The 19,981-nt window shown below is 39.5% G+C and overlaps 3 protein-coding genes and 1 long non-coding RNA gene across 5 annotated transcripts in view; all 4 read right to left on the minus strand.

The window, feature by feature from the left end:
* Positions 1 to 2,986, minus strand: part of LOC142950871 (uncharacterized) — a 3,381-nt gene extending 395 nt beyond the window's left edge. Inside the window, exons 1-3 of the long non-coding RNA XR_012954527.1 lie at positions 2,889 to 2,986; positions 2,403 to 2,607; positions 1 to 475 (exon numbers count right to left, since the gene is read on the minus strand). The exon at positions 1 to 475 is cut by the window's left edge and continues 395 nt beyond it. This is a non-coding gene — a long non-coding RNA (uncharacterized LOC142950871). The remainder of the gene's footprint in view (positions 476 to 2,402; positions 2,608 to 2,888) is intronic.
* Positions 2,987 to 4,785: 1,799 nt separating this feature from the next.
* LOC142950849 (GTPase IMAP family member 7-like) lies at positions 4,786 to 8,855 on the minus strand. The gene is made up of 2 exons (XM_076092473.1): positions 8,517 to 8,855; positions 4,786 to 6,393 (listed from the first exon to the last, which is right to left on the minus strand). Exons 1-2 carry the CDS (start codon positions 8,521 to 8,523, stop codon positions 5,264 to 5,266), a joined length of 1,137 nt encoding a protein of 378 aa, XP_075948588.1. The 5' UTR covers positions 8,524 to 8,855; the 3' UTR covers positions 4,786 to 5,263.
* Positions 8,856 to 11,326: 2,471 nt separating this feature from the next.
* Positions 11,327 to 14,856, minus strand: LOC142950636 (GTPase IMAP family member 7-like). The gene is made up of 3 exons (XM_076092198.1): positions 14,770 to 14,856; positions 13,174 to 13,316; positions 11,327 to 12,473 (listed from the first exon to the last, which is right to left on the minus strand). Exons 1-3 carry the CDS (start codon positions 14,854 to 14,856, stop codon positions 11,327 to 11,329), a joined length of 1,377 nt encoding a protein of 458 aa, XP_075948313.1.
* LOC142950861 (myeloid-associated differentiation marker homolog) lies at positions 14,294 to 19,644 on the minus strand. Of its 2 annotated transcripts, XM_076092525.1 has the most exons (4): positions 19,505 to 19,644; positions 16,166 to 17,236; positions 15,705 to 15,809; positions 14,294 to 14,521 (listed from the first exon to the last, which is right to left on the minus strand). In XM_076092525.1, exon 2 carries the CDS (start codon positions 17,114 to 17,116, stop codon positions 16,268 to 16,270), a length of 849 nt encoding a protein of 282 aa, XP_075948640.1. In that variant the 5' UTR covers positions 17,117 to 17,236; positions 19,505 to 19,644; the 3' UTR covers positions 14,294 to 14,521; positions 15,705 to 15,809; positions 16,166 to 16,267. The 2 variants fall into 2 exon arrangements, with proteins under 2 accessions (XP_075948640.1, XP_075948639.1); XM_076092524.1 differs by lacking the exon at positions 14,294 to 14,521 and having other exon boundaries at positions 15,103 to 15,809.
* Between the last annotated feature and the right edge of the window lie 337 nt (positions 19,645 to 19,981).

Consider the following 19,981-nt stretch of genomic DNA (forward strand, 5'->3'; position numbering starts at 1 on the left):
AAGAAAAACATACAATCGTACGTATAATTTACATCATGATAAATTGTCTCCCCAATCTTTAAGAGTCAGAGCTGATTAAAGCTTCTGATTCTGATTTGTACTTGGCTGTATTATCAGGAGCTTAAAAGACAGATCCTACTTTATTCATGACAGCTTTTACTGCCCTGTTTGCTGCTTCGCCTGGTGTGTCTGCTCCCTCAGCTGCATCGTGTCCTGTAAAACCTCCTGTTATTGCTCCTACAGCAACTGCAGCAGCAGTTATTTCAGACTTCAGGTCGATCTGTGTCGAAGAGACCAGGAGTGTCGATCACAGTGATGTTTCTTCCATTGACGGGTTTAGTTTCTGCTCGACATTTACTTGTTTCAGAGTTGGCAGTGCGGCCGATCTTGAACAGTTTGTCTTCAACTATGGTGTTAGCCACGCTGCTTTTCCCAGCTCCAGTTTTTCCCAGGATGACAATTCTCCTGTTTGACACTGAAAGAGAATAATGTTCATCAATAACACTGTGCGTTTGTTTTTTGGGCTGTTTTCATATATAAGAAGAAGATACACATGAGCTCAATCACAACAAAAACACCTTGTTGGTCAGAAATCTGTTGGTTCTTATCAAATAGCTGCATCAGCATAATAAGAGAATGAAGAATGGTGTCAATACTTTAAAAGAGGCCAACGAGCATCAAGAACATTTTAAATATCTAATATCTTCTAAACGTACAAATCAATATGAGTTCATCTATTGTGGTGAATAACACAGAGGATCATTCTGTAAACAGGTCTTAAAGGGATGGTCAGGTTTTCTTGGCCCTGATCCAGATCTGAGTCCTTTTATGTATCAGGAACAGAGTCTGATCTGATACTTACATTTATCTAAATGTTGAATAAACGTGTATGTGACTCATTGAAATATTAGCTTTAGCCTACCAGATTTGGCGCTCCTCAGTTTTCACGAGCTACTTGATCCAAATACTGGAGCTCCTGATTCAGAACTATTACATTGATCATCTTAAATTAAATATATGATATTAAGTTAAGTTTAACTGGAATAATGTGACTCATGAAAACAAACTTAAGAGTCTTTGGCAGAGTACAGTCACCTGTACTTTGTACATAAAGAGAGCTACCTGAATGTTTTGTAAAAAATACATATTTTATATATATTAATAATAATATTCAGCATTACCTTTTTACATCTTTTTGTAAGACATTTAATTAATTTCTCAGTATTGTTACACTGTTTTGTATTTGTAACGCACAGTATCTAATTTTCTGCTGCTCGGGGTCTCTCACAAAACAATAACAGATGGAGTTTGTTGGCGTCGTAGCGTGGCATCATGGGAGTTGTTGTCTTTACCACCATTGTAGTGGTGTGGGGGAGGGTAGTTTACTTTACCAAGTAAAAACTTTATTTGCTCAAATATCATTTTTCAACAGGTTTCAATTTATTCGTTGTTCATATTTGTCTTGGTGATACATTGTAATCCACAAATAACCACAACTATTGTTCAACAACATGATGCTGTACATAGATTATAAAACGTTTCCTGGTTCGCTCTGTAACAGGAAACAGTGAACAATGTTTCAACAGGAGACAGAAATATAACCAACACTATACACTAGTTTGATTAGAACATTTAATTAAGATCTCATCTATGAAAGATATTGAAACTATTTTACAATATAAAATCCAATGTACAGGTTTTCTTAACCGTACACACCCAATTACACATTAGGACTGTACGGTTAATTAAGAAAGAAGACATACTTGAGTGTTTCAAGATTGAAGCTCAGGCAAGATATTCAATCCATTACATATTACATATGAATAAACATGATCATCTCAATGGTTAAAGGTTCCATTTTATTTAAAGAGAGTGTGACTTTTTAATGATAAATTATCTCCCCCATCTTTAAGAGTCAGAGCTGATTAAAGCTTCTGATTCTGATTCTACTTGGCTGTCTTATCATGAGGTTTAAAGACAGATCCTAATTCATTGATGACATCTTTTCTATTGTTTTGAGTAGCTCCATCACTTCCATTCTTCCAGTATTTATTATCAATGACGTGGCAGCGGCCTCCGCACTTCTTCACCAGATCACTCACAAGCTTATTATCACGGATAAAGACCTCAATGGTCTGTTCTTCCTCGAGCTGGTCACCATGAGTAAAGAGAACTGTCGCATGTTTGAAAGCTTCTTCAGAAAAGTATTGGTTTATTTCTGTGATGACAGCCTGCTCCTACTTTACTAATAAGACAGTTGCATTATTGTTATGAGAGAATGATGTATGTAACATGAAAAGAGACCCACAAGCATCACAAACATCTTGTGTATCTAATCTCTTGTAACAGTACGATCACTGTCCAGCAATATGAGAAAAAAGGGTAAAAACAAATTAACTTACCGTCCATGTTGATAAAGTGAAGTAACGGTAGAGCGACAGTTGGTCGTACAAGACTGTATGTGAATGTGTTTCCTGTATCTTTAACCTTGACACGCCTGTTAAACCGTTAACAGTCACGACAGCAGCTCCACCACATAACCCTCCCAGTCCCTCTCTTTGAATGATGCAAAATAGCTGACATCCAGTTTTCTCGGGTGTCTTAATTCTACAAGAAGTCAAACAAGAAGTAGTTCAGCTGTAAATCTAGATGATAATATTCCACTTAGTCCACCTGATCAGACCTGGGGACAGTTGGGTGGGTGAGAGGAGTTTTAGGAGCTTATGGGTAGTTCTCCCATCAGGGCACAGATCTGGTTAAAGGGTATTTTAAACATATTTTCTCAAGGAGCTTGATGCTGTGAGTGGAGTCGGGGTCCACAGTTGCTGTGACTTCCCTTATTTTCAGAAAAAGAAAAAAACTTGCAGAATTTGCAGAATGACACCTACACTTGACTGAGTATGTTTCCTGTTGTTTCCGATACCTGGTCTCATTTTTTGCAGCCTGTCTCATTTCCTCACTGAGTACGCAGTGATAGAGAGAAGAACAAAGGCTTGTTGCAACGTCGTCTTCATCGCTGCATTAAGAAAACCACAAAACAACCAAAGTTACAGCACGTCATCACAAACATATTCATTGGTTAAAGTGAAAACTTTATTTGCTCACATTACATTCTTTCAAATGCTTCAATACTGATATTTTATTGAGACAAAGGGAGAGCTAATGTATTTTCCCCCCAAACCCTTATGAACAAAAGACTTTGTGAGCTAAATAACATGTATTTTCACGATCAACACTTGAAATGATGAAGGCACTTGCAAATCACAAGGTAGTAAATGTAAACCAGACTTTGGTGTTTCATTTTGACCTCTTTAATTAAGATTTCATTAAACTGATTTCTATTTTTTCTTTTTACAAAATGTAGAAATACAGATTGTTGCTCAGCTTGTTTCTCTGATAGAAACAAGTCATATTAGTCTTCTACTAATGTTCTTTTATAGTTCTTAACATGTGACCCAGTTAAGTAAGACACCTTGATTCCTGTGCAGTGATGTCAAACTGAAGCTTTTTGTTCAATGTTCAGTCGTCTTACTTTTAGATGTAGTTGTTTTTGCAGACTCGGACTAAAAGCACAACCTCATCAAATACCAAGTACACACATGGAATACTTGTTCCATATTTGTGTGGTCGACATAGATTGTAGCAGCTTTTACCGTAGTGTCACATTATATGAACAGTTCACATAAACATTAACATGAATGAAGAACTCAGTTAGCTGTGTTACTTCATTCATGTAAATGTGGCCATGGGTCTCCTCAGCTATATGGTGTTATTGTTGGTAGAATACTGTATATTTAAATTAAATGTTATAATGTATTAGCAGCATGTCAAAGTCATTTATTTCTCATAGTGTGAAAGCTAATAATTCAAAGTCAGACCTAAAGGCAGGTGAAGTCATGTGACATTCTTTATTTCTTTCTTGACTTCCAGTTTATCTCATTAAATGTTAATGTAATGTTCTTCACTGACATTTAAACACCAAACGTTATCACCCCGAATCATTACACTACACTGCTCTCTAGTGGGCAGGTGAGGCACTAGCAGCTTGTTTAGTTCAGGCTCACAGTAACACATCCAACTTACTTAATAGTGCACATCTCCTGTAGAAAGTAGAGTCATGAACCTAAATGAGACGTAAAGACTCAACGTGTTTATCAGGTCAGTTATTAGAGTCTTATTTATAGTAACAGTCTTACAGCGAGTGTAAACGGAGAAGGGGAGGAAAAACTACCAGAGAGGACTTGAGTCTGATGCATTCTTTTGTTTGATTATATTTTTACATTTGAATTCAACATTTTGAGAATGAAAATGATTTAGTGAATAAAACAGAACATGTTGATCAATAGTTTATAGCAGCTGACAAAGCTTTCAGCAACAGTCTTCTCAGATATACATGACATGGATACTCTGCTGAAATGTTACTGGCCAGATTATGTTGATGGTCGACGCGTCACAAACACCAAACATGTGACTCGTCCTCTCACACAGGAGGCTGCTGCAGTTTACTGGTTTGATTACAATTGTTCAAATGTGATCATTTATGATAATTTATCATCAAATATGACTTTCCAGTATCATGTATGTCATAAAGTAATGTACAGTGAGCAGTGTTAACAAATAATAATAACTGAATGAAGTTACTTACTAACAGACGTGTGTGTGTGTGTGTGTGTGTGTGTGTGTGTGTGTGTGTGTGTGTGTGTGTGTGTGTGTGTGTGTGTGTGTGTGTGTGTGTGGTGGGGGAGGGTAGTTTACTTTACCAAGTAAAAACTTTGTTTGCACAAATAACATTTTTCAACAGGTTTCAGTTTATTCGTTGTTCATATTTGTCTTGGTGATACATTGTAATCCACAAAGAACCACAACTATTGTTCAACAAAATCATTTTGTACATTAAGTGATGTTTCCTGGTTCGCTCTGTAACAGGAAACTGAACAATGTTTCAACAGGAGACAGAAATACAGACAACAGTGTACATTAGTTTGATTTAAACCATTTTAAAGACTTAATTCATGCTTTTAAAAATGTTTAATCTTTGTGGTTAAAGCACTCTGTGGTTCACTGGTGAAACAGGAATAAGTGACTTTGAAACTCAAACAATATATACAATGTATTACATATTACTGATGAATGAACATATCAATCTCAGTGGTTAAATATTGTTAAGAACAAGATTTTCATGCAATTTATTGGGAGATATGACCAGTAATTATACTCCCCGTCCTCAAGAGTCAGAGCTCATCATAGGTTTTAACTCTACACACTACTCACTTTTTTTTTTTGATGTTGTGAAATCTGTAATAGATTGGCTTCCATTCTTGACAGCCTTTGCTGCCCTCTTTATTGCTTCCAATACTGTCTCTGCTTCCTCAGCTGCATAATATCCTGCAACACCTCCTCCCACCGCTCCCACTACAGTACATGTCACTGTAAGAGCGATTGCTGCTGTTCCTGCTGCTGCTACTCCTAATTCTACTGCTGCTGTTCCTGCTGCTGCTGTTCCTGCTGCTGCTGTTCCTGCTGCTGCTGTTCCTACTGCTGCTGTTCCTACTGCTGCTGCTGCTGCTGCCTCTAAAGCATAGATAACTACTCTGACCATCACCACTACACCAAAAAGAGCTCCTAACAATGCACCTGTTGTGATACCTGCCAAATTGATCAAAAGCCTCTCAGACGTTCTGTCTTTAGCCTTCTCTCTGATCTCTTTCTCTGACATGTCTCCTGATGACTGTCTAATGCGTTCCTGCTCCTGTTTTGTCATTTCCTCCACTGTTTGTAGCATCGTATTGGTGTAGCAGCTTCTTTTGTTTGCCTCAATCATCTTTTCTATTGTGTTGAGTAGCTCCTTCACTTGGAACTGGTTGCTCCTGTATTCATCCTGCTGGTTGTTCTTCCAGTGTTTATTATCAATGACGTGGCAGCGGCCTCCGCACTTCTTCACCAGATCACTCACAAGCTTATTATCACGGATAAAGACCTCAATGGTCTGTTCTTCCTTGAGCTGGTCACCATAAGTAAAGAGAACTGTCGCATATTTGAAAACTTCTTCAGAGAAGTATTGGTTTATCTTAGTGATGACAGCCTGCTCCTGCTCTGTGAATCTGTCTACTTTAAACACGATGAGAAAAGCATGAAGCCCAGGAGAGAACTCTGTGATGCACTTCACTATTTCAGACTTCAGCTCCTCCTCAGTTCGATCTGTGTCGAAGAGACCAGGAGTGTCGATCAAAGTGATGTCTCTTCCATTGACAGATTTAGTTTCTGCTTGACATTCACTTGTTTCAGAGTTGGCAGTTTGGCCGATCTTGAACAGTTCCTCTCCAACTATGGTGTTAGCCGCGCTGCTTTTCCCAACTCCAGTTTTTCCCAGGATGACAATTCTCCTGTTTGACACTGAAAGAGAATAATGTTCATCAATAATACTGTGTGTTTGTTTTTGGGCTGTTTTCATATATAAGAAGAAGATACACATGAGCTCAATCACAACAAAAACACCTTGTTGGTCAGAAATCTGTTGGTTGTTATCAAATAGCTGCATCAGCATAATAAGAGAATGAAGAATGGTGTCAATACTTTAAAAGAGGCCAACGAGCATCAAGAACATTTTAAATATCTAATATCTTCTAAACGTACAAATCAATATGAGTTCATCTATTGTGGTGAATAACACAGAGGATCATTCTGTAAACAGGTCTTAAAGGGATGGTCAGGTTTTCTTGGCCCTGATCCAGATCTGAGTCCTTTGATGTATCAGGAACAGAGTCTGATCTGATACTTACATTTATCTAAATGTTGAATAAATGTGTATGTGACTCATTGAAATATTAGCTTTAGCCTACCAGATTTGGCGCTCCTCAGTTTTCACGAGCTACTTGATCCAAATACTGGAGCTCCTGATTCAAAACTATTACATTGATCATCTTAAATTATATATATGATATTAAGTTAAGTTTAACTGGAATAATGTGACTCATGAAAACAAACTTAAGAGTCTTTGGCAGAGTACAGTCACCTGTACTTTGTACATAAAGAGAGCTACCTGAATGTTTTGTAGTAAAATACATATTTTATATATATTAATAACAATATTCAGCATTACCTTTTTACATCTTTTTGTAAGACATTTAACTAATTTCTCAGTATTGTTACACTGTTTTGTATTTGTAACGCACAGTATCTAATTTTCTGCTGCTCGGGGTCTCTCACAAAACAATAACAGATGGAGTTTGTTGGCGTCGTAGCGTGGCATCATGGGAGTTGTTGTCTTTACCCCCATTGCAGTCAACTTCTCCCAGACAGGTTCTCCTCTCAGAAACAAACAGACCCGGTAGTTAACTCTGGCAAAGACTGAATAAAGTAGTTTCATGTTAAAAATGTGTTTCTTCTTCTATCTGCGGCTAACGTTTGCTCAACTTGTTTCTCTGATATCTTAAAGGTATAGTGTAATATAATGGTATCAGGTAGGGAGGAGTTTCCTGAAAAAAAAACAATGTATAGACAAAAAGAAGGGGAAGGGTAGTTTACTTTACCAAGTAAAAACTTTATTTGCTCAAATAACATTTTCCACGTTTCAATTTATTCGTTGTTCATATTTGTCTTGGTGATACATTGTAATCCACAAAGAACCACAACTATTGTCTAACAACATGATGCTGTACATAGATTATAAAACGTTTCCTGGTTAACTTTCTAACAGGAAACAGTGAACAATGTTTCAACAGGAGACAGAAATATAACCAACACTATACACTAGTTTGATTAGAACATTTAATTAAGATCTCATCTATGAAAGATATTGAAACTATTTTACAATATAAAATCCGATGTACAGGTAAGTGTAATTGGGTGTGTACGGTTAATTAAGAAAAAAGAAATGCTTGCGAGTTTCAAGATTGAAGCTCAGGCAAGATATTCAACCCATTACATATTACATATGAATAAACATGATCATCTCCATGGTTAAAGGTTGCATTTTATTTAAAGAGAGTGTGACTTTTTAATGATAAATTATCGCCCCCATCTTTAAGAGTCAGAGCTGATTAAAGCTTTTGATTCTGATTGTACTTGGCTGTCTTATCATGAGGTTTAAAGACAGATCCTAATTCATTGATGACACCTTTTCTATTGTTTTGAGTAGCTCCATCACTTCCATTCTTCCAGTATTTATTATCAATGACGTGGCAGCGGCCTCCGCACTTCTTCACCAGATCACTCACAAGCTCATTATCACGGATAAAGTCCTCAATGGTCTGTTCTTCCTCGAGCTGGTCACCATGAGTAAAGAGAACTGTCGCATGTTTGAAAACTTCTTCAGTAAAGTATTGGTTTATTTCTGTGATGACAGCCTGCTCCTACTTTACTAATAAGACAGTTGCATTATTGTTATGAGAGAATGATGTATGTAACATGAAAAGAGACCCACAAGCATCACAAACATCTTGTGTATCTAATCTCTTGTAACAGTACGATCACTGTCCAGCAATATGAGAAAAAAGTGTAAAAACAAATAAACTTACCGTCCATGTTGATAAAGTGAAGTAACGGTGGAGCGACAGTTGGTCGGACAAGACTGCATGTGAATGTGTTTCCTGTATCTTTAACCTTGACACGCCTGTTAAACCGTTAACAGTCACGACAGCAGCTCCACCACATAACCCTCCCAGTCCCTCTCTTTGAATGATGCAAAATAGCTGACATCCAGTTTTCTCGTGTGTCTTAATTCTACAAGAAGTCAAACAAGAAGTAGTTCAGCTGTAAATCTAGATGAAAATATTCCACTTAGTCCACCTGATCAGACCTGGGGACAGTTGGGTGGGTGAGAGGAGTTTTAGGAGCTTATGGGTAGTTCTCCCATCAGGGCACAGATCTGGTTAAAGGGTATTTAAAACATATTTTCTCAAGGAGCTTGATGCTGTGAGTGGAGTCGGGGTCCTACATGAACACAAATCTGGACATGAAGAGGGTGATGTCATGAACCACTGCACCAAACTAAATGTAGCAGTTTCTGTTTTAAAGTCGGTGGGACTGTTTGCTGCTGCAGTTACTGTGACTTATTTTCAGAAAGAAACCTGACTGAGTATGTTTCCTGTTGTTTCCGATACCTGGTCTCATTTTTTGCAGCCTGTTTCATTTCCTCACTGAGTACGCAGTGATAGAGAGAAGAACAAAGGCTTGTTGCAACGTCGTCTTCATCGCTGCATTAAGAAAACCACAAAACAACCAAAGTTACAGCACGTCATCACAAACATATTCATTGGTTAAAGTGAAAACTTTATTTGCTCACATTACATTCTTTCAAATGCTTCAATACTGATATTTTATTGAGACAAAGGGAGAGATAATGTATTTTCCCCCCAAACCCTTATGAACAAAAGACTTTGTGAGCTAAATAACATGTATTTTCACGATCAACACTTGAAATGATGAAGGCACTTGCAAATCACAAGGTAGTAAATGTAAACCAGACTTTGGTGTTTCATTTTGACCTTTTTAATTAAGATTTCATTAACCTGATTTATATTTTTTCTTTTTACAAAATGTAGAAATACAGATTGTTCCTCAGCTTGTTTCTCTGATAGAAACAAGTCATATTAGTCTTCTACTAATGTTCTTTCATAGTTCTTAACATGTGACCCAGTTAAGTAAGACACCTTGATTCCTGTGCAGTGATGTCAAACTGAAGCTCTTTGTTCAATGTTCAGTCGTCTTACTTTTAGATGTAGTTGTTTTTGCCGACTCGGACTAAAAGCACAACCTCATCAAATACCAAGTACACACATGGAATACTTGTTCCATATTTGTGTGGTCGACATAGATTGCAGCAGCTTTTACCGTAGTGTCACATTATATGAACAGTTCACATAAACATTAACATGAATGAAGAACTCAGTTAGCTGTGTTACTTCATTCATGTAAATGTGGTCATGGGTCTCCTCAGCTATATGGTGTTATTGTTGGTAGAATACTGTATATTTAAATTAAATGTTATAATGTATTAGCAGCATGTTAAAGTCATTGTTTTCTCATTAGTAGTGTGAAAGCTAATAATTCAAAGTCAGACCTAAAGGCAGATGAACTCATCACCCCGAATCATTACACTACACTGCTCTCTAGTGGGCAGGTGAGGCACTAGCAGTTTGTTTAGTTCAGGCTCACAGTAACACATCCAACTTACTTAATAGTGCACATCTCCTGTAGAAAGTAGAGTCATGAACCTAAATGAGACGTAAAGACTCAACGTGTTTATCAGGTCAGTTATTATAGTCTTATTTATAGTAACAGTCTTACAGCGAGTGTAAACGGAGAAGGGGAGAAAAAACTACCAGAGAGGACTTGAGTCTGATGTATTCTTTTGTTTTTATTATATTTTTACATTTGAATTCAACATTTTTAGAATAAAAAAGATTAAGTGAATAAAACAGAACATGTTGATCAATAGTTTATAGCAGCTGACAAAGCTTTCAGCAACAGTCTTCTCAGATATACATGACATGGATACTCTGCTGAAATGTTACTGGCCAGATTATGTTGATGGTCGACGCGTCACAAACACCAAACATGTGACTCGTCCTCTCACACAGGAGGCTGCTGCAGTTTACTGGTTTGATTACAATTGTTCAAATGTGATCATTTATGATATTTTATCATCAAATATGACTTTCCAGTATCATGTATGTCATAAAGTAATGTACAGTGAGCAGTGTTAACAAATAATAATAACTGAATGAAGTTACTTACTAACAGATGTGTGTGTGTGTGTGTGTGTGTGTGTGTGTGTGTGTGTGTGTGTGTGTGTGTGTGTGTGTGTGTGTGTGTGGTTTACTTTACCAAGTAAAAACTTTAGTTGCACAAATAACATTTTTCAACAGGTTTCAATTCATTCATTGTTCATGTTTGTCTTGGTGATACATTGTAATCCACAAAGAACCACAACTATTGTTCAACAACATCATTTTGTACATTAAGTGATGTTTCCTGGTTCGCTCTGTAACAGGAAACTGAACAATGTTTCAACAGGAGACAGAAATACAGACAACAGTGTACACTAGTTTGATTTAAATCATTTTAAAGATTTTATTCATTTAAAAACGTTTAATCTTTGTGGTTAAAGCACTCTGTGGTTCACTGGTGAAACAGGAATAAGTGACTTTGAAACTCAAACAATACAAACAACGTATTACATATTACTTATGAATAAACATAATAATCTCAGTGGTTAAATATTGTTTAGGACAAGATTTTCATGCAATTTATTGGGAGATATGAACAGTAATTATACTCCCCGTCCTCAAGAGTCAGAGCTCATTATAGGTTTTAACTCTACACACTACTCACTTTTTATTTTTGATGTTGTGCAATCTGTAATAGATTGGCTTCCATTCTTGACAACCTCTGCTGCCCTCTTTATTGCTTCCAATACTGTCTCTGCTCCCTCAGCTGCATTATATCCTGCAACACCTCCTCCCACCGCTCCCACTACAACACATGTCACTGTAAGAGCGATTACTGACGTTCCAGCTGCTGCTGCTGTTCCTGCTGCTGCTACTCCTACTCCTACTGCTGCTGTTCCTACTGCTGCTGTTGCTAAAGCAAGCCTTGCTTCCTTGAAAGCATAGATAACTAGTCTGACCATCACCACTCCACCAAAAAGAGCTCCTAACAATGCACCTGTTGTGATACCTGCCAAATTGGTCAAAAACCTCGTAGACACTTTGTCTTTAGCCTTCTCTCTGATCTCTTTCTCTGACATGTCTCCTGATGACTCTCTAATGCGTTCCTCCTCCTGTTTTATCATTTCCTCCACTGCTTGTAGCATCTCATTGGTGTAGCAGCTTCCTTTGTTTGCCTCAATCATCTTTTCTATTGTGTTGAGTAGCTCCTTCACTTGGAACTGGTTGCTCCTGTATTCATCCTGCTGGTTGTTCTTCCAGTATTTATTATCAATGACGTGGCAGCGGCCTCCGCACTTCTTCACCAGATCACTCACAAGCTTATTATTATGGACAAAGTCCTCAATGGTCTGTCCATCCTTGAGCTGGTCACCATGAGTAAAGAGAACTGTCACATATTTGAAAACGTCTTCAGAGAAGTATTGGTTTATCTTAGTGATGACAGCCTGCTCCTGCTTTGTGAATCTCTCCACTTTAAACACGATGAGAAAAGCATGAGGCCCAGGAGAGAACTCTGTGATGCACTTCACTATTTCAGACTTCAGCTCCTCCTCAGGTCGATCTGTGTCGAAGAAACCAGGAGTGTCGATCAAAGTGATGTTTCTTCCATTGACAGGTTTAGTTTCTGCTCGACATTCACTTGTTTCAGAGTTGGCAGTGTCGCCGATCTTGAACAGTTCCTCTCCAACTATGGTGTTAGCCACGCTGCTTTTCCCAGTTCCAGTTCTTCCCAGGATGACAATTCTCCTGTTTGACACTGAAAGAGAATAATGTTCATCAATAATACTGTGCGTTTGTTTTTGTCTGTTTTCATATATAAGAAGAAGATACACATGAGCTCAATCACACAAAAACACCTTGTTGGTCAGAAATCTATGAAGGCAAATCACTGTCAAAATCCGAGAGCGCAAATGAGATCCATGCGCGCGCGAATATCAAACAGCCGCACGTGTATTTTACTTTGACGAGCGCTTTTACGTCACTCCGCGAGCAAAAGTCACTCTCGCGCGAGCAAAAGTCGCTCGCGAAGCTTCAACCCGCTCGCTCGCGAGTCTTTTTCCTGCTTGCTCGCGAGTAGTTTTTCTTTTTGACAGTAAGTGGGCGGACCCAGTCTCCATTGTATCTCTACATCTAATTGGTTACAATCCTCGTCTTTGGATAAACCGGATATCACTCTTTATCACTAATATCACTAATATCACTAATATCACTAATTAACCGTACACACCCAATTAAGAAAAAAGAAATGCTTGTGAGTTTCAAGATTAAAGCTCAAGCAAGATATTCAACCCATTACATATTACATATGAATAAACATGATCATCTCAATGGTTAAAGGTTCCATTTTCTTTAAAGAGAGTGTGACTTTTTAATGATAAATTATCTCCCCCATCTTTAAGAGTCAGAGCTGATTAAAGCTTCTGATTCTGATTGTACTTGGCTGTATTATCATGAGCTTCAAAGACAGATCGTACATCGTTGATGATGCTCCTCCACTTGGAACTGGTTGCTCCTGTATTCATCCTGCTGGTTGTTCTTCCAGTATTTATTATCAATGACGTGGCAGCGGCCTCCGCACTTCTTCACCAGATCACTCACAAGCGTATTATCACGGACAAAGTCCTCAATGGTCTGTTCTTCCTGGAGCTGGTCACCATGAGTAAAGAGAACTGTCGCATATTTGAAAGCTTCTTCAGTAAAGTATTGGTTTATTTCTGTGATGACAGCCTGCTCCTACTTTACTAATAAGACAGTTGCATTATCGTAATAATAGGATGATGTATGTAAAAAGAAGCCCACAAGCATCACAAACATCTTATGTATCTAATCTCTTGTAACAGTACGATCACTGTCCAGCAATATGAGAAAAAAGTGTTAAAATAAATAAACTTACCGTCCATGTTGATAAAGTGAAGTAACGGTGGAGCAACAGTTGATCGGACAAGACTTCATGTGAATGTGTTTCCTGTATCTTCCTGTATAAGTATTTTTTAATTTTTTTTTACCAGTCACGACATGTACTCTACCACATTCCCTCCTCCCAGTCAACGATGTGGTTCTCTCTCTGAATGATGTGAAATAGCTGACATCCAGTTTTCTTTGGGAGTCTTAATTCTACAGCAGAAACCGTCAATCAAACAATAAACACATATTCCTCTCTGTCAAACAAGAAGTAGTTCAGCTGTAAATCTAGATGATAATATTCCACTTAGTCCACCTGATCAGACCTGGGGACAGTTGGGTGGGTGAGAGGAGTTTTAGGAGCTTATGGGTAGTTCTCCCATCAGGGCACAGATCTGGTTAAAGGGTATTTTAAACATATTTTCTCAAGGAGCTTGATGCTGTGAGTGGAGTCGGGGTCCTACATGAACACAAATCTGGACATGAAGAGGGTGATGTCATGAACCACTGCACCAAACTAAATGTAGCAGTTTCTGTTTTAAAGTCGGTGGGACTGTTTGCTGCTGCAGTTACTGTGACTTCCCTTATTTCCAGAAAAAATCACCTGGTCTCATTTTTTGCAGAATGTTTCATTTCCTCACTGAGTACGAAGTGATGGACAGAAGAACAAAGGCTTGTTGCAACGTCTTCTTGATCGCTGCATTAAGAAAACCACAAAAATATTCATTGGTTAAAGTGAAAACTTTATTAGCTCACATTACATTCTTTCAAATGCTTCAATACTGATACTTTATCAAGACAAAGGGAAAGTATTTTTGCCCCCAAACCCTTAATAACAAAAGACTTTGTTCGCTAAATAACATTCATTTTCACGATCAACACTTGAAATGATGAAGGCACTTGCAAATGAGAAGGTAGTAAATGTAAACCATATGGTGTTTCATTTTGACCTCTTTACTTAAGATTTGATCAAACTGATTTCTATTTTTTATTTTACAAAATGTAGCAAGGTTTTAACTCTACACACTAGTCACTAAAACAAAGTTATATGCAATCTGCAATAGATTTTATGCTTCCATTCATGACAACCTCTGCTGCCCTCTCTGTTGCTTCCAATGGTGTGTCTGCTCACTCAGCTGTACGATAACCTTCTATCGCCACTCCCACTACAGCAGCTGTCACTATAGCGATTGCTGACTCTCCAGCTACTGCTGCTGATGCTGCCGCTGCTGATGCTGCTGCTGCTGTTCCTGCTGGAGCGACAGTTGGTCGGACAAGACTGCATGTGAATGTGTTTCCTGTATACGTTTTTTTTTCCCATCACGGCACACCTTTTACTTAGGTCTTTTCTCCCACATTCCCTCCTCTCAGTCCACGATGTGGTTCCCTCCCCTTGGATGATATGAGGACGAGTCATGTCATGTACCACTGCACCAATTAAAGTTGAGCAATTTTCGTATCAAAGTCGGTGCCTGTTTGCAGCTGCAGTGACTTCCCTTATTTTCAAATATACAAATTCACCAAACACAGCTCCAACTTAGCAACATTTTACTGATAACATTCACATGTTGACAACAATAGATTGTTTTATCTGTAATTGAAGAAAACATTCTCTGGATCACTTTGGATAAACTGGATAAACTTCTAACTTCTACTCTTTGGCATCCATCTAACAGTTGTATAAAGGGACAAAACTAGTGATTGAGAATGTCTACTTATTTGTTTGCACTGTCATTAAAGAGGAAATTGCAGAAAGACAGTTCCCTGAATCCTTCTACAAAACCTCACTGCAAGTATGCTTCAAAGTGATGGAGAGAAGAACAAAGGCTTGTTGCAACGGTCATCTTCATCGCTGCATTAAGAAAACCACAAAACAACCAAAGTCACAGCACATTGTGACACACACACAAAAATATATATGTTCATTGGTTAAAGTGAAAACTTTATTTGCTCACATTACATTCTTTCAAATGCTTCAATACTGATCAAGACAAAGGGAGAGCTAACCCTTATTAACAAAAGACTTTGTGAGCTAAATAACATTCATTTTCACAATCAACACTTGAAATGATGAAGGCACTTGCAAATGAGAAGGTAGTAAATGTAAACCATACTTTGGTGTTTCATTTTGACCTCTTTACTTAAGATTTCATTAAACTGATTTCTATTTTTCATTTTACGAAATGTAGCAAAACACGCAGAAGATCTTCGATAGATAATAACGAGAATAAATATGAAACACAATGTATATCATAGGTCAAGCAGAGGGCTTCCTCATCGGCAACCAGGGTGCCTGTGTGTCTCAGATACAGTAAATACAATCCAACACCTCTTCTGCTGTTCCAGTGTGTTGACCTCATTGGATTTTAACAGCATTAACGGATGACTTTTACGTTGTTCACGTTACACTTGTGTTTAGCACAGGTCCGTTCACATCAGAGGTAAAACACTGCAGATACACACACACATACACACTGTAAGGGAGTTTGGGACTTTTCTTTCCTCGTATCAATGGGAAATCTCGTTTCAACATTCTACAATTAGACACCAAAGGGATGAGTCGTATATTGGTTTGTTTTTTTTTGTCAGAAATTCAACAACAGCTACACTTTTCTGCAAAGCCATTCGACCTCTTAGCATCTGTATTTCCACGCTTCAACGCTCAATGCGTCTCCCCTCCTTCATCTCTTTGCCCCTCAGGCACTGACAAACACCAGTCTGGCGGTGTAGGCCAGGTCGGCGAGGTAAAGCAGGAAGTTGAGGGCAGTGAGCACCGCCACGGTGATCAGTTCCGACGACGCTCGTCTGCTGCGCTGGTACTGTTTGTCAAACTGGAACACGGGCCAGATGATGGTGGCCGTCAAGTACATGATCACCGCCAGCAGCCCGTACGCCGACAGGAACTTGGAGAAAGGGATGGGCAGGCAGCCGGTGCACTCGCCCACGCACAGCACCACCACGGCCATGGAGAGGATGAAGCAGATGCAGTACACCGCCATGCACCACTTGAGAGCCGCGTGGTGGTTGTACGACACGGGCTCGCTGACCAGGATGTAGATGATGCAGGCCACGAAGGTCTGGCACACCTTCAGCAGGCCGGGAGCCGTGGCCATGTAACCCGCCACCTCTCCTGGCCTCGCTTTGGTCAGGCTCACCTCCCCCATGTAGGCTACCGCCGCCAGGCAGGAGAAGACGGTGGCGGCAATGCGATAGTCGCGAATATCACCGCTGGGGCGCTGGTCCTTGAGGAAAAAGAGCGGGAAAATGACGGAGGCGGAGAGGCAGAGGAGGGAGGCGTAGCAGGCGATGGTGATGGGGAAGTTGGTCCAGGACACGGGGGCCCGGGTCTGGAGGCCGAACACCTCCACCAGCAGCACCAGCAGCGTGCAGGCGAAGCTGAACGCCCAGCAGAAGATGCACCAGTCGGCCATGCCCCCGTGCAGCGAGGCTCCGTGCGCCGCCACGCTGAACGCCACGCAGGTGAACAGCAGGGCGGCTACGCGCACCCATAGCAGCTGGGAGGTGGGCAACACGATCAGCGGCATTGTGGGATGTCACACTCAGCTGGGAGTTGGAAGTGGCTTTCTGTAGTCCGGCGAGGGCGTAAGATGAGTCTTTTATGGGAGATCTTGTGTCACACGCTCTGTCGACGTTTGTCACATATTCTGCAGAAAAAAAGAAGAGAATCACTTTAAATTGAAGCAAAGTTTTATTTATGTAGATGCAAAATACCGTTATAGATATTGTTGAAAAAATTCCTTTGGTGCTTTATATTATAAGCAGAGAATTCTACTTTTGTTTCCTGCTCTCTTATTAAAGCCCTAACTTTATGATGCATGCATGTCTGAACAGCCCATAATGAAGACATGCTCAGTTTCCCATTCCAGTTGTATTTACCGTCAAACACATGTTATATTGATGTCACATGTTTTGCTAAATGTTAAACATACTTTATATGTCTGTGAGCTAATTAAAACCTAATGTAATGAGGAAATGACAAACAAAACCGTCAAATGGTGAGAAACTGCAACATCCACGCTGCTGATTTGATCATGACTTGACTATATCTCGTCCCTGACCGGCACGTTGAGACTCAAACTTGTGTTGCGTAACAGAGGAATGTGTGAGGAACGTGTTCGAGCTGTGACCTGTGCAGAGGAGGATTTACGGGAAGTGGAAGCGTTTCTGATAAAACTTCAAGGCGCCGGAAAGTCCCTCGGTCTGAAACAGAAGTAGGAGTCCATTTCTAACTGCAGGATGTACAAAACTATTTAACATCGGTGCCCTCTAGTGTTCACACTGTTGATGTGTTTTTTTAATGAAGGGTTTTGCCTCAGAACTTTACAATCTGTACAACATATAATGACACTATTGAAACAGATGTACAACCACTGTTTAACTGTTAAACAGGCCTGAGATCTGCTCATCATTTACAAATATAAATGACAGAATGAAGTTCTCTTCTTGTTGCTAGTGAGGACCGGCCTGCTTTTTCATTTAGTACTCAGTGATGATGATGTTTATCTCCTTTAATAAATGTGAAGCAGAATAAGGTAGAGCGAGCAGCAGAGAATAAATCTCCACAGTCGTGCACAGACGTGACTGTTGACTGTTCAGTTCCCTGACCTCGAGGCAGGAACATGCTTTGTTCCGATATAAGAAAATACTTTTTATTTGTTTCAATCTTTTGCTCTCACAATTCCCAGGCATTTATGAGATAAGAAACATAACTTTGCGTGGGGGGGCTGATGAAGAGCAACATGGGGAGAGATCCTCCTTCCATTTCCACGTTTAATGCACTGAACTTAATGCGGGGCTCTTTTCTTACATGTGGTACCAATTATCTTTGCTTTCACAGAATATATTGAAGCCAGGCTGCGTACCTTTTGTCACAGGGGCTGCATGGCCCTGCCAGCTTTTGTTAAAACATGCAGCATTGATGCATTGGTCATCTGACACACTAATAATGTTATTGTTTTATGCAGATGCTTACAGGTTGTTGAACTTTTAACTTAACCTAGAAACGTGGAGAAGAACATGCTGCTTCATTCTGCTAACGCTAACCCTGAAGACTGCCAACCCAATTAGTCTTTAGGCCATCAACTCCGATGATTAGCTTCCTGTTCTGTGCAATGACTCGCGCAGACAGGAAGCAGCTCTGTTGAGCTAATGGCACGTCTGCAGGAAGACAAACAGGCGAGCCGAATGAGCCCTTAATCACGTTAGAAAGCCTGTTATTACAGTTAGAAATGCAGCTCATTTCAGCTGCAGATCTCAGTTCATAGGTTTAACTTAAAACAAATATTAGCTTTAATGCATTATATCTTCTGGTGAAATCTGCGAGTTTAATCATATACTGGTCATGCTTGGACACTTGTTACTAGAGATGGTCGGTTAATGAATGAGCTAAAACCTGCTGTAGCATTCTGAGAAAGATGTGGTTGTGTGTGTGGTGTGGTGTGTGTGTGTGTGTGGCCTCGTGCCGACAGGAAACCAGACTTTGGTTTGCTTTTTTTAATGGTTTGCTAGTATGCATACATTTAGAGTTACTGCATATCACTGTTTGTGTTATAGCGGATAAGTTGCACTGATTTGAAATGAGTTGATGTGACCAGATAAAGCCTCTTAATTAAAACTGGCTACATACCTGAAATATTTATGCATTCTTTTGTGTCCCCCTTTTAGAGAATCCCGGCTGCAGGCAGACATACAGCAGCCTTATAATGAAAGCGATGAGATTTACTTTTAAGGGTGAAAACTGGCTCATTGCAGAGGTTTTCCGTCCCAAATAGCGGACATACCACGCCCAGCGCTGCGCTATTGTAATCAGTGATCTTTGTCTCTGTTCCAAATAACACACCATGACAAACACTACAACAACTCTCTGTGAGGGGAAACAAACAAACAAATAGACGTGTAAAGGTTAAACTTACCCGTTTCTCTGCTTTTGTCTTCAGCTTAAAGTTCCTGTTGTAGCCGTGCGTGCTTGGAGACGCATCCCCTGCTCTCATACCTCACAGCAGAGAGCGTCCCACGCCCAGCGCTGGCCATATTTGGTAAAGTGTTGAATTCGCTCTCCAACCCTCAGCGAGGACGTCGATTCCTCAATTCGAGTGTGTCACATTCCGTCAGTGACTGAAATAAACCGTCTCTGAAGATGTGCGATGTGGTGCCCCTCCAATTTTTTTAGCTGGCAAGAAGTTTGCAGCAATTAACAGTTGTTTTAAACTTACATTCATTACATTACAGATAATGTATTGTCGCAATAGGTAATGTAGTGATAATAATACATTGTCACAGCTCTATTAAAATCTGTAAAACTGGAAGTGAATCAAAGTAGAGCATTTTTCAGTGCAATCAGACTTATAACACATAAAAAGTAGCATTGCAAAGCGTTAATTGCAGTAAAT

Source organism: Anarhichas minor, unplaced genomic scaffold (assembly GCF_050575085.1).
Source record: "Anarhichas minor isolate MPS153535 unplaced genomic scaffold, ASM5057508v1 ptg000016l, whole genome shotgun sequence".
NCBI classification, from domain to species: Eukaryota; Metazoa; Chordata; class Actinopteri; order Perciformes; family Anarhichadidae; genus Anarhichas; species Anarhichas minor.

What these genes read in the sequence shown, in the direction of transcription:
- LOC142950636 (XM_076092198.1), bottom strand. Translation starts at nt 14,856, where the DNA reads ATGCAGTCTTGTCCGACCAACTGTCGCTCCAGCAGGAACAGCAGCAGC. An exon ending in TCAGCAGCAGTAGCTGGAGA is followed by an intron (nt 13,317 to 14,769) that starts GTCAGCAATCGC and finishes CATGGTGACCAG; the next exon opens with CTCCAGGAAGAACAGACCAT. An exon ending in GATGAATACAGGAGCAACCA is followed by an intron (nt 12,474 to 13,173) that starts GTTCCAAGTGGA and finishes ATATGAAAACAG; the next exon opens with ACAAAAACAAACGCACAGTA.
- LOC142950861 (XM_076092525.1), bottom strand. Translation starts at nt 17,116, where the DNA reads ATGCCGCTGATCGTGTTGCCCACCTCCCAGCTGCTATGGGTGCGCGTA.